Source organism: Stenella coeruleoalba, assembly GCF_951394435.1.
Source record: "Stenella coeruleoalba genome assembly, chromosome: 11".
NCBI classification, from domain to species: domain Eukaryota; kingdom Metazoa; phylum Chordata; class Mammalia; order Artiodactyla; family Delphinidae; genus Stenella; species Stenella coeruleoalba.
This window is the reverse complement of record NC_137157.1, coordinates 62,431,612-62,444,527: the sequence shown is the minus strand read 5'-3', so window position 1 is coordinate 62,444,527 and position 12,916 is coordinate 62,431,612. Positions and strand designations below refer to the sequence as shown.

The following is a 12,916-nucleotide window of genomic DNA, read 5'->3' as shown; positions in this document are numbered from 1 at the left end:
TTTTAACTTGGCCTGTTAAGAGTCTCTACCATTAAGAGAAAATATTTTCCATTTTAATTTATCCTTTCACATATATGGTCTTATATTTCTTATAGTGTGAAGCCTCATTTTAGGTCAAGTGGTTCAGAACACTCAACAGAGGGCTCTGTGTCATTGGGGGATGGACCATTGAACAGATCTGGTTCAAGGAACTTTCCAACTGAACGACATAACCCTACAGTAACAGGGCACCAGGAGCAAAGCTACCTTCCAAAAGAGACTCCCACTTTGCAGATGGAACAGAATGGGGACTATGGTAGGGGCAGGTAAGGAAATATGGTAATAAATATGGAAATAAGGTATATGAAAATTCTTTAATCATAATATGAATGTTTGAAGACCACGATCTAGTGATTTTTAAATTTAATTATTGGTATATAGTTATGCTAAATAAATACTTTATTCATGTAATATGTGTTACTAGTTTTTCATAATTAAGAAATTCAGAATGTCCATATAGCTCTGAGTCAGAGGTTTATAAAAGTTATTCTGAAGTTCTTTACAGTTCACTAAGGAAAGATTAGCTTAGAAAGATAAGATTCCATCTGCATCATAGTTTTAATTTCTAGCAACATCTAAACTGTGGGAATGGGGTTATATGTTATCTACCCTTCCTAAACAAAACAAAAAAAATGAACCCTAATATGCTTCTGATTTGGAGGGAGCACTGCTAATAAAAATGGGCCCAGCTTACTTAGTGGTGGTGGTGGTAGTAGGTGAAGTTTTTGGTAGATTAGCTCAGGATCTCTTCAGAAGAAAATATATCTTTTAATAATAAAGGAGATTTAGGAAGTATAGATACTTAAAATAGAAGTTCACCCATCTTTGATAGAATGTATACATTTGAAGAAACTTATGAGTTGTCCCTCCCACCTGCTTCCCCACCCCCACTCCCTTTTGTCATTGTTTAAAGGAGAACTCTCTTCAGAGGTCGAAGACGTCGGGAAGATGAAAGGATCCCAGTAAGTTTTTTGTTTTTTTTAACCTTTAATTACATACGTTCAATTTTTTTTTTTCTTCTGTGATTTACTATGGCGTTGACTTCTGGTGTATCTTTCCGGGTTTTTGTTTTATTGATTATAATATTGATAATAATTAGAGCCTGTTCTTACCCTGAAATATCCGCCATCATCACTACCCCTCACCCTTAAAGCACACATATAGTTAGAGCTTTGACTTGTGTTGCTCACTTTTAAAAAAAATTACTTGAATACCTAATCTGTTCACATGGTTTAAAATAAAATATATGAAAATATTCCATGGAAAGTTTAATTATTGCTTTATTAATGGAAATTTAAAGAGGTTCAATCTTTTGATTGTACAATGCTGCCACAGACAGTGCAATGATAACCTCATACAACCATCACTTCCTATGTGTGCAGTAGTATCTGAAGGAGAATCCCTAGAAGTGGGATTTCTGAGTCACAGTTCAGTAAGTTGCTGCCTAATGGCTTTCTATAGGGGTTGTGCTGATTTTCACTCTTTGAAAAAAAGTTTCTGTTTATCCATAAGCCTTACAAGGTATATGATTTTTTGCCAGTCTGGTAGCATATGTGATTCACTTTTAAAGCTCTGTTGGATGGTGTTGGAAACTGTTATACTATTTATTAATTGTTACTTGGGGGCAGTTTTCTACCTAGTGCTGATTCTTATGTTTGCCAATCCTGTAAAACCACTTCGAGATTTTTAAAAAAATTTTTATAGTTCTAGGCAGGTTCTTATTTGAATCCTCACTTACCTAGCTTCAAATTATTCATATTTTTTTTGTGTGTGTGGTTTGTTCATGGTGAATGTTTCCCATTTCTTAACTGTGGTCAAAAGGAGTTGAGGAATAAAAATAGTACAGGAAGACATGGAGGTCTGAAGAAAACCCTGCCTGGAATTTACATTTATATCATAAATGTGAAATATAATACTCACTTTACATGTATAAGTAGTGAATTATATACATATTTAATAGTATACTATATAGTGTACATATACATATAAGTATACGGATATCACATGTTTAAGCAGTGAAAAGGTACAGATTTTCAAAGAAGAAAAATATTGCATTATAACAAAAAGAATAGTCCTTGGGGCAAACTGTGAACCTTTTAAAAGTGTTGGGTTTTCATTTATAGCTTTCTATACCATGGCAGCCTTGAGACTTTAGGCAACACCTTTTTTAGGATACCATTGTAGCAGTCTATGTGAATCCTCAAGTGGCCCTGAACAATTGAGGAGAGGAGAGATTAGGTTAGAGGTCTGTTTAATATGTTGAAAATACCTGGATTGAGGACTGAAGATTAGGACTGAAGAAACAGGAGACCGGCATGCTTCTTAGTACAAAGGGCAGGGTGGGGGTACCCTTGTGCAGTGAGGAGATCTTAGCTAGAGGTACAATTTAGAATTTGTAAGCTTACATGTAGTAATTAAAGTTACAAGAGTAGATGAGATCATGCAGGGGACTCTCAGTAGAGTAAGTGATTTTAAAAAGGACCGAGAATGGAACTTGAGGAACATAGTAGCTGTGGGGCTGAAAAATGTGATTATTCATTTTGTTGTTTGAAGTATCCAAGAGAAATCCAAGTGGAGATAGCTAATAGGCAAATTGATATCTGGGTTTCAGGCAAAGATCTGGTCTGAAAATATTTAAAGCGTACAACCTAGTGAGTTTTGGTAAATTTTCAGAGTTGTGCAGCCAAAAATTCACCAAAAAGTGAAAAAGATTGTTTTAAGAGTTGTTTGCATGTAGGTAGTAGTTGAAGCTGTGGATAATGGATATCACACAGGGAGAGTATGGAAAGGGAGAAAGAGTGGCAATCATATAGAAACCAAAACCATCCAAAGAAGTGGTCAGGGGGAGAAGAGCACATGCTTGTCAGATCTGAGAATGAAGGAAAAGAGGTATCAGAAGCTAACGGAAGAATGAGCTCCCACCGGAAAGAATGTTTACCATGCCAAATGCTAGAGTGAGGTCAGGAAAAAAAAGTCTGTCAGATTTTGCATTGTGGAAGAAGGCATTGGTGACTTGTCAAAGCAATTTTAGTGGTGCGGTGAGGGAGTAGAGAAGAAGATACAAGTGAGAGGCTTGTCAGAGGGTATAGAGAGTGGTAGGTGGAGGAGAAAGATGAAAAGATTTTCAAGGAAGGATATTGTTTTCCCTTGAGACTATAAAAGGAGAAAAGATGATGGCAAATTTAGATAGTGTAGGGGTTTTTGTGTTTATTTTTGTTATGGAAGAGGGTATAGCAAATTTAGAAAGCAAAGAATAGTGGAGATTGATTAGAAGGTTTAAAGAGTGTGGCAGAGTTTGCAAAAGAACCAATAGAAGGAGCTGACTAAAGATAGGTCAGATTGATCAATACTAATGAGAACTAAAATGAGAATCCAGGAATTTATAGAGGAACAGTTCTCTTCATTAGGTGGAGTTTGGTTTGTTTCTTAGAGCTTTCAGCTTCTGTGGTACAGGATTAGAGAATGAGATGAGCATGTAACCTGTTTTTTGATTTGTGTCTTTTAGAGACCCCATCCTTCAACAGCTGAAGCAAAGGCTCCAACACCAAAGTTTGACTTATTAGCCTCAAACTTTCCTCCTTTACCTGGAAGTTCATCAAGAACGCCAGGTGAACTTGTTTTGGAGAGTAGGTTGTCTGATGTTGTTAAAGGTGTCTGCAAAGAAAAGGTAAACACTGAAGCATCCAATCTTTATCTTATGGGACCAATCTTTTGCCTTTGTTTTCAGGGTTATTTAACAGTTTATTTGCACTCAATGTTTATTTCTATCATAGTGTTTATTCATGAGTTTTTAGCATACTCTGAGTATTATGAAAAGATTTGTGATAAAGCTACACAAGGTCAATAAAATGTTTCTTCACCTTTGCCTGTCTTTGTATCAGTCAACCCAGCTTGGTAGAACTAATTTATGAAAGGTGAATGGAAAGTGTCATTTCCACTTAAGTGCATATATCGATAATTAAGTGATAACGCGAATGAATTCTAAGCTACTCTGGTAAACTCAGTCTTCCAAATAAATGGAGAGTTGATGTCAAAAGGTTGGGATGACCCATCCTACAATGTTTTTTTAAGTGTAGACCTCTTTATATGCTAAATCCTCATGCCCCACAAATTTTTCTCATTTTCTACCTTTTGTTTCTAATTCAGCTTCATTTTCAAGGGTACATGTACATAGTATATCTAGGCTTATAATGAAAAATAGTAGTCCCCTGCTACCACTTTCAACTCTAGCTTTTTCTCCTGACATTTATCCCTGTATATCTAATTAACATGTTTATACTGCTCCTTCTTAGATTTTTCAGTTTTAGACGTTGTCTATTAACTTTACATTCTAGAAGCTGAGGGATTAGCTCTCTTAAACCAATATACTTTTCTCATCCTCTCAATATATTGTACTTCATCATATCTATGCTGCCATCAATTACAAGATGCCCCATTATTTTGGTATCACTAAGAAAGTAGAAGACACTGCCAGTTAGACTAGGCTATGCCATCATTTGTATGTCACATCTCAATATTGCATCATTTTTTTCCATAACTGAGGCTTATGGTATATATTATTATGTCTCCTTTCTTATACTCTGCACAGCTGTGTTCCTGGGACTTCACTGTCATCCTGGGAATTTTCTTTACTCTTCTTTGGTGGATCCCTTCTTTTTCTTACTCTTGTATGACTTTCCCAAATTATGGTGGGTCACATCTTCCCAGGCTTCCTGTATAAGGTTTTTAGTATAAATTTCTTGAGATCTTGCATTCTGAAATGTTCTTCTGTTCTCACACTTGATCAGTAGCTTATCTCTGTAGAATTCTCTATTAGAAATCATTTTCCCTCAGAATTTTGAAGGTATTTCACTGTCTTCCCTTGTTAAAAAAATTATGCAATTTTGTAATTGTTTCACCACTTCTAAGACCTTCCCCCCCCCCCCCCCCCCCATACACGGGCCTCTCACTGTTGTGGCCTCTCCCGTTGCGGAGCACAGGCTGCGGACGTGCAGGCTCAGCGGCCATGGCTCACAGGCCCAGCTGCTCCGCAGCATGTGGGATCCTCCTGGACCGGGGCACAAACCCGTGTCCCCTGCATCGGCAGGTGGACTCTCAACCACTGCGCCACCAGGGAAGCCCCTAAGACCTTTTTTTTTAAAAAAAATTATTATTATTACATTTTCCCCATGAAAGTCAGGCTGTTTTATAATTAAAAAACTATTGTAGTTTTAGTGGCAGTGTTTTTTCTTAGTATATAAAATAATGGTGTGTTTTAAAGTTGATGGCTTCTGAGATTTGGTGAGGTGTGATACACAGACACATTTATTTGTTTGTTTGTTTGTTTATGGCTGCATTGGGTTTTTGTTGCTGTGCACAGGCTTTCTCTAGTTGCGGCGAGCAGGGGCTATTCTTCATTGCGGTGTGCAGCCTTCTTATTGTAGTGGCTTCTCTTGTTGCGGAGCACGGGCTCTAGGCACGCAGGCTCAGTAGTTATGGTGCACGGGCTTAGTTACTCCACAGTATGTGGGATCTTCCCGGACCAGGGCTCGAACCCGTGTGCCCTGCATTGGCAGGCGGATTCTTAACCACTGCGCCACCAGGGAAGTCCCCACAGATGCATTTTTTTTTTTTTTTTTCTTTTTTGCGGTACGTGGGCCTCTCATTGCTGTGGCCTCTCCCGCTGCGGAGCACAGGCTCCGGACGTGCAGGCTCAGCGGCCATGGCTCACGGGCCCAGCCGCTTCGCGGCATATGGGATCTTCCCAGACCGGGGCACGAACCTGTGTCCCCTGCGTCGGCAGGCAGACTCTCAACCACTGTGCCACCAGGGAAGCCCCCCATAGATACATTTTTAAAGAATAATAATAAAGTGTACTTCTTATAATTCCAACCCACAAATATGGGATGAACACTTAATTTGATATTGGACCTTGTATGTTGAACCTCTGATTTTCTTGTTTGGTTTTTCTAATTTTTATCTTTGTACCTGTCTGTATTTTCTATAGAGTTATCCTGAATGTTACCTTTTAAACCTATTGAAATTTTAAAACATTTTAATCCCATACCCCTAAAAACCTATTGAAATTTTTATATTGTCGGTCGATTTTAATTTCTAGGGCTCTTTCTTTTTTTTTTTTTTTTTTTTGGTACACTGGCCTCTCACTGTTGTGGCCTCTCCCATTGCGGAGCACAGGCTGCGGACGCGCAGGCTCAGCGGCCATGGCTCACGGGCCCAGCTGCTCCGCGGCATGTGGGATCCTCCCAGACCGGGGCACAAACCCGTATCCCCTGCATCGGCAGGCGGACTCTCAACCACTGCGCCACCAGGGAATCCCCATGCCAGACTGTTTTTGCAAAGTGGCTGCATCATTTTACATTTCCACCCTCAATGTATGAGAGTCCCAATATCTACATACCATCACTAACATTCATTATTGTCTGTCTTACTGATTATAGCTATCCTAGTGAGTGTGAAACGGTTTCTCATTGTGGGTTTGATTTGCATTTCCCTAATGGACAGTTATGTTGAGCTTTTCATGCATGTGCTTATTGGCCATTTGTTTATCTTCTTTGGAGAAGTATCTATATAAGTTCAATTTTGAAATATGTTTCCACTTTAAGGATAAGGAAGAGTTGAGAGTTAGTTGCCCAGTGACTGCAGAGGATGAACAGACAGACTGCACCTCTGCCCAGCAACTCAGTATGAGCACCAGTCCTCCATGTACAGCTGAGCTTTCTGCATTAAGGTACAATTTCAAAGTAGATGATCTTTCACATTAAGATTACTTTTTCTTCTGATCATTTCTCAGGTGTTTCTTTGTGCTCTATACTAAGCCTAATGTCAAGTTCTTTTTTCCATAGCACAACTCAGCAAGAAAAGAATCTAATAGAGGATTCAACTGTTCAAAAAGATGTTCCCAACCAGACAACTATACCAGTTTCTTCCCCGAGTACTGCAAAGCCATCAAGAACAAATACTGCTTCACCATGTAATAGTAACATAAGTGCAGCTGTAGCTGTGGCCCTACAGGTAACTTGATGAATTTAGTTTAGCGAGAATAAAACAATAGGTTAAATAATGAGAAATTTTATTTTTCACATAACTCTGCTAGAGCAGAGTCATTTGGAAATAGCCCAATTGGGGCTGGTTGCCCGCATTGAAAAAGGAATTTAAAGTCACTCTGAAGAAATTGGAAATTTTAGCCTTGTTGAGGGAATGAAGAAATTACTGTTTATTCTGTTTCTTTTGATTGCTTTATTTCCAATCAGATTGTGGTTAAGTGAAGCTTCCTTCTCATTATGATGACTGTACCTTTTTTTGGGCTAGGGTATAGAGGCTTTGAGGCTCTTGAAATTCGTTTTTGTATAATGCTTAACAAATCTATGAAACCCATGAGGAGCCACTGCCATTTTTATTCAATTTCCAGAATCATTTTTATAATTTGAAACATATAGAAAAGCAGGGGGAAAAAAGCCACAGAATTTACCTATAAGTCTTTCATTCATTGATATAACTAGTGCATTTTTGGTACAGCTCTTTTTTTTTCCAGGTTAAGAACATTTTATCTTGTCTTTTAATAATAACGATGATAATAATAGAATAGCACCTACCACTTATGAAATGCCTACTATATGCTAGGACCAGTGCTAAAGACTTTTTTTATGCTTTAGCCCATTCTCACAGCATCCCTATTCTCCTCCTTTTCAGATGAGGTAATTAAGAGTTTATATTATTGGTTTCCAACTGCTCTGCTGAGATTCTTGTATCTCTCTTAGGGTTCTTTGTAGTCAGGGAAGAGAGAATGGAACCATTTTATTTCGTCATGTGGATGTACCATTATTAATTTAATCTGTTCGTTCTTGTTAGCCATTTAGGTTTCCAGGTTTTTTTGCATCATTATAAACATTGCTGACTTGTATATCCTTCAAATAAATATCTCAAGTGAAATTATTGTATCATACATAAATTGCTAAGACTTTTTAATTATATTCAACAAATCTTACTTTTAAAGATTGTACCTGTACACTTTAATAGCAGTGTATAAGAGACTGCCTAGTGCCCTTTCCTACAAGATAACTTACTGATTTCTTGTGGTTAACACTATTCTTTCTGTACTTTATTATTTAGAGAATATGTACCATAAATGTTTTTGTTTCTTATCTTTACTTCAAAGGAACCTCGGAAGCTAAGTTATGCTGAAGTGTGCCAGAAGCCCCCTAAAGAGCCATCTCCAGTTCTTGTGCAGCCACTGCGAGAACTTCGCTCCAATGCAGTATCTCCCACCAAAAATGAAGAGAATGGAGCTCCTGAGAAGTCCTTCGAGAAACAACATGAGAAGCCAGAAGCAAGGGCTAGTAAGGATTACTCTGGCTTCCGAGGCAATGCCATTCCCAGGGGAGCAGCTGGAAAAATCAGGGAACAGAGACGCCAGTTTGGCCATAGGGCTATACCTCAGGGAGTGACTCGACGTAATGGCAAAGAGCAATACGTGCCACCCAGATCACCAAAGTAAACAAAAACAAAAAAACTGTTCAGAAACTTCTCTCTCTTCCCATTAAACTTGAGCCTGGCTATATTGAACTGTTTTGGAGGGGAGGGCATGGCCAGGAAGGAAACAAGAGAAAGTACATCCTTAAATCATTATGGATTTTGGAGTTGTGAGCTATAGAATCCCAAAATTCATCTCTAAAGCGATTTTAAAATGCTGGAGGATTCCAATCAGTATAAATATATATATATATGTATACATATATAAAAATATAATTTTTCTATTTTTGTTTTTGATTTTAATTTGCAGAGATCTTCTGCCTGGAATCAATTTTGAGGGTTCAGATTTAGCTTGGGAGAAAAACACATTATACATCCTTCAGTATAGGAGATGAGGGAGTGAGAGAAAATATTTTTTGAAGAAACATTTCTGTAAAATTAGAAATTACTTTTTTTAATCTATTTAAAGTTTGGCTTGGAGAATGCCATTTCTGCCTATATGGCCTTGTGTTGCAAAACAGATCAGTGGCTGGGGGTGACTGTTGTGGTGTGAGTGTGTGCAAGTATGATTGAAGCCAAATCTGTTGTCATGTTAGTAAATGATTTGAAAACTGAATGTAATACTTGAGTAGATTTTTTTTTTTCCAGTTTGAAATTTAGTCTGTCTTTTTGACCTTACTAATATTTCATTCAACAAGCTGTTAAACTCTGATTGTACTTGGGGATGTGACTACCAATCAGTTTGATACTCAAGGAAAGAATGGGGGTTATTTGAAAAATTAAAATTTTGTGTTATATCTGAGGGGGTGGGTCAAATGGAGCTCAGAGGTTTAAGCTGCCCTGTGATTTTTCTTCCCCCCCCCAAAATAGGAAACAATTTCTTTTTTTTTGTTACTTTCTTCATTACTCTGTTCTTTGATTATCCACCCCCAAAAGCAAAATAACCAATCACCTACAGAATTGTATGTTTCTAGCTGCCTCGCTCAGTCTAGTCAAATCATATAACTGTTCTAAATTTCTGACTTGAACATTAAAGTATTTTACTCTTCTGGTCATGTATTTAGAACTTTAGATCCCAGAATGATAGGGCAGACCGACCCTACAGTAATTTATTTGTGTTAGTGTTAAAGATGAAACATTGTAGCTGACTCTTAAAGTGTTAAATAGTATAGATGTAAAAAGAAATTTCTTTTTAAAGGTTTAATTTGGGGACAACCTTTTCTGTTTACAATGTATTTATCACCTTCCTTCTTTCCCTTTCTCAAAAAAAAAAAAAAAAAAAGCAGTTTGGAATTCACAGAAACAGAACCAGCAAGTCACAAAATTTTTGAGTTGAGGTTAGAAAGATAGTTAAAATTAACATATAATTTCTCAGTGAATAAAGTTGTAGCTCTCACATTAAATAGGCAAGTTTACATGCTGGTGTTTAGAAAATGGCTAAAAAATTAAAAACCATGTTGCATTAATCTGTTTTAAGTCATACCATTTTCAGAGTTCTATGTAAGGTGGGGTTTTGTTTTCTTTTTAGGGATAGTTTGTGATAGTAATAACTGTCCCTTATGTTAGTGAATTACATATGTACAAATTGAAACTGTAAATTGTGAACACTGGAAAGCACCATTGTGACATAGAGTAAACATCTTAGTAATATATTAAAATGAATGTAAATGAGGGTTAAAATTACATTACTGTGAAACTCATCTTCCAACTCTAAGTTAAGCTTTGGAGATTTGTATTAGTAGGTAACTGTTCAGAGCTTTGAAAACACCGCACATTTCTGTACAAGCCAGAATTATCATTTCTTTGTAACTTATTATTCAGCTTGGCAATTGCTTTTGATTTGGTGGATTGATAACATGATATATTTAAGCAGTTTGAAACTATTCATTTCTACACACTATTTTCTACTAAATGAAACATACCATAAAACTACCTGTGCTGAAATTTGGGGGAAGTTTAGGTCCTTTAAAAAAAAAAAGTATTAATAATCACTGACTACATCTATGATAAAAGTGCTTATTTTGGTTTACTTAGATAATGCTGCAGCTGGTGGAAATGATAAACGTTTAAAGTGTTAACACTCTGTGAATGTATTGGATTTAAGAGAATAAACATTTTACAAAAATCGCTTGGTAAGGATTATAAACTTAATTATTGCACTTAGATGAAACAATACTTTTTTTTTTTTTACAATGTGTCACAGAAATAGGCCTATATTACTTGTATCCTTGTATGACTTGCTGTTAGTCTACCCAACTTCTAAAAACTAAATGTTCTAATTGATACACAAGAAAAGAGTTCTTTTTCAAGAAAGCAAGTGTGTTCTTGCTTTTTCCCAGAAGGTGTTATTGAAAGTAGAAATTTAAAGACATGACCATTTTTAAATTTCATAATATAATGTTTTTCAGTTAATTTGCCTCATTACAGCTAATAGTTCCCATTTTGATGGGATGTATAGGGAAGAATAATGTGTGGGTGTATGTGTGTGTGTGTGTGTGTGTGTGTATATATATATAATATATATATTCACAATATGTATTTAGCATTTATTTTATTATATCAGATTTAAGGTTTGTATCTAAATGATGCCTGTGAGTTGTGTGAAACTGATGGCTTTTTTGTCCAGCATTACTCTGTAACTGATGAGGGTCGGGCATTCATTGTAGTTTAACTATTTATTTGGTTCTTTAGAACGAGGAATTTAAATGTCAAGTTTTTCTCTTCATCCTTATGACTTAACGTGTCCTTGGGTTGTTGGAGGGTAAAAGTAGATACAAATGATCTTGAGTGTATGGTTCAGTGATCTTCTGCCATACTTCTTAAATGCATGAGAACAAGAGTCACACAAGTTCATCACCTTGCACTTCACAGAGAAGGTATATAGATAGAGATATGGCAAAACCTGCCTCCATTTTCTATCCAGATAATTAAGGTTTTCATGGTATCTAGGCCTGTCTTTAATCTGAGTAATTTCATTTTTGCAAATATAGACACTGGCATTCAAAGGAATGATCCATCTAAATTTTTTTCAACTGGATTTTGGAAGAAGATAAGATCTTTCAGTGATATGGTTTTATTGTTCTTATCATCTTATATTTGCATGTGATCAGATGACATGCAGATTTATTTATTTTTGGTTTCTAAAATTAAGGTATCTTGAATATTGTTGTACATTCCTTTTTCTTTTTAAATACCAGGTTGGCTTTGGAGAAGGCGTAATGAGGGAGTATTAGCATCTGCTGGAGCAGAGACTAATATTTAAAAGTTACTGAACACGTTATAGTTTTATTAGTTATGGCCTTAAATATTTAGTCTTTTGGCTTAAATGTCCATTGGTTTTACTTTGATACAGTTGAGCAGCACTGGGGTTAAGTCTGTTATTTATGTTGGCCATGTATATTAACCATATTTTAAAAGTACTGTTTTGTTTTTACAGGAAGGGTAAAATGCGAAAGAGGAGTTTTTGTAAATTCTTAACTACAGTGTACGGTGTTCTTTCCTAAGTTTTTATATTTCCTTACAATTTGGTGGCCATTAATTTAACTTTGGGCTTTTTGGTGTATGCTAATTTAGTCTGAGATTTCAAGAAGATACATAGACATTTCAGTCCTCATTAATTGAGGACATTTTAAGAAGTTGAAAGAGAATTTGTTTTCAAGTTGAGAGTGTATTCTTTTTTAAATTCCACCTAATTATTAAATAGTTTCAATTTTATTTTTAAAAGCTGTGAATTGTTGAGTAGACGGTTCCTGAAAGTACAAGTGAGATATCAACAGGCTGTGTATACAATGAAATGGTTTTATTTTCAGTTTTGAAGCACAAAACACTGATTAGTGTAAGAAACAATCCACATCATTATTGGGTTTTGTTTTTTGCCTGATTCAGGTGTGAGTGATATCTCTTAAATGTTCGGGGTTGGGAGTCAGAACCAGTTATCTGGCTTCTCTTGTCCATTGCTTAGGTTTGTTCTTGTTGTCAAAACCACTCCCCCCCCCCCCCCCCCCCCCGCAAATGGTGTGACACATGCTCATGCATATTATGTTATAATGAGTACATCGTTGTATTTGTATTTTTGTTTTCAACATTGCCAAGGTGCTATGGGAAATTAACACAAAATTAGAAAAAATAAAATTATTAAAAAGCAGGACTGGTTTCCTTTTCTCCAGGTGGCTTATCTCTAAATGGCTACTTGTATTTACTTTCTGATTAGCTTTTATGTTGCCCACTCTCTAGTTCTATTCTGGTTTCAGCTATTATTTTGTTTTTGGGAGCGGGGTATGGACTGTGTGATATTTCATCTGCACAGTGAGGGTAGAGAGCTAGAAGATTCAGCTCTGTGATTCTGGGGTTTTCTTAAATTCTTTTAGTGTCAGAAGCAGTTATTGAGGGGAGAAAAATCACAGGGCAA

At 36.5% G+C, this 12,916-nt stretch overlaps 1 protein-coding gene across 4 annotated transcripts in view; it reads left to right on the top strand.

The window, feature by feature from the left end:
* Positions 1-12,517, top strand: part of LARP4 (La ribonucleoprotein 4) — a 66,928-nt gene extending 54,411 nt beyond the window's left edge. For all 4 annotated transcript variants that reach the window (XM_079938374.1, XM_079938375.1, XM_079938373.1 and 1 more), the window contains exons 11-16: positions 96-305; positions 953-1,001; positions 3,545-3,706; positions 6,642-6,766; positions 6,882-7,050; positions 8,195-12,517. In XM_079938374.1, the coding sequence (XP_079794500.1) occupies positions 96-305; positions 953-1,001; positions 3,545-3,706; positions 6,642-6,766; positions 6,882-7,050; positions 8,195-8,533 (1,054 nt within the window). In that variant the 3' untranslated portion in view covers positions 8,534-12,517. The remainder of the gene's footprint in view (positions 1-95; positions 306-952; positions 1,002-3,544; positions 3,707-6,641; positions 6,767-6,881; positions 7,051-8,194) is intronic.
* Positions 12,518-12,916: the final 399 nt, after the last annotated feature.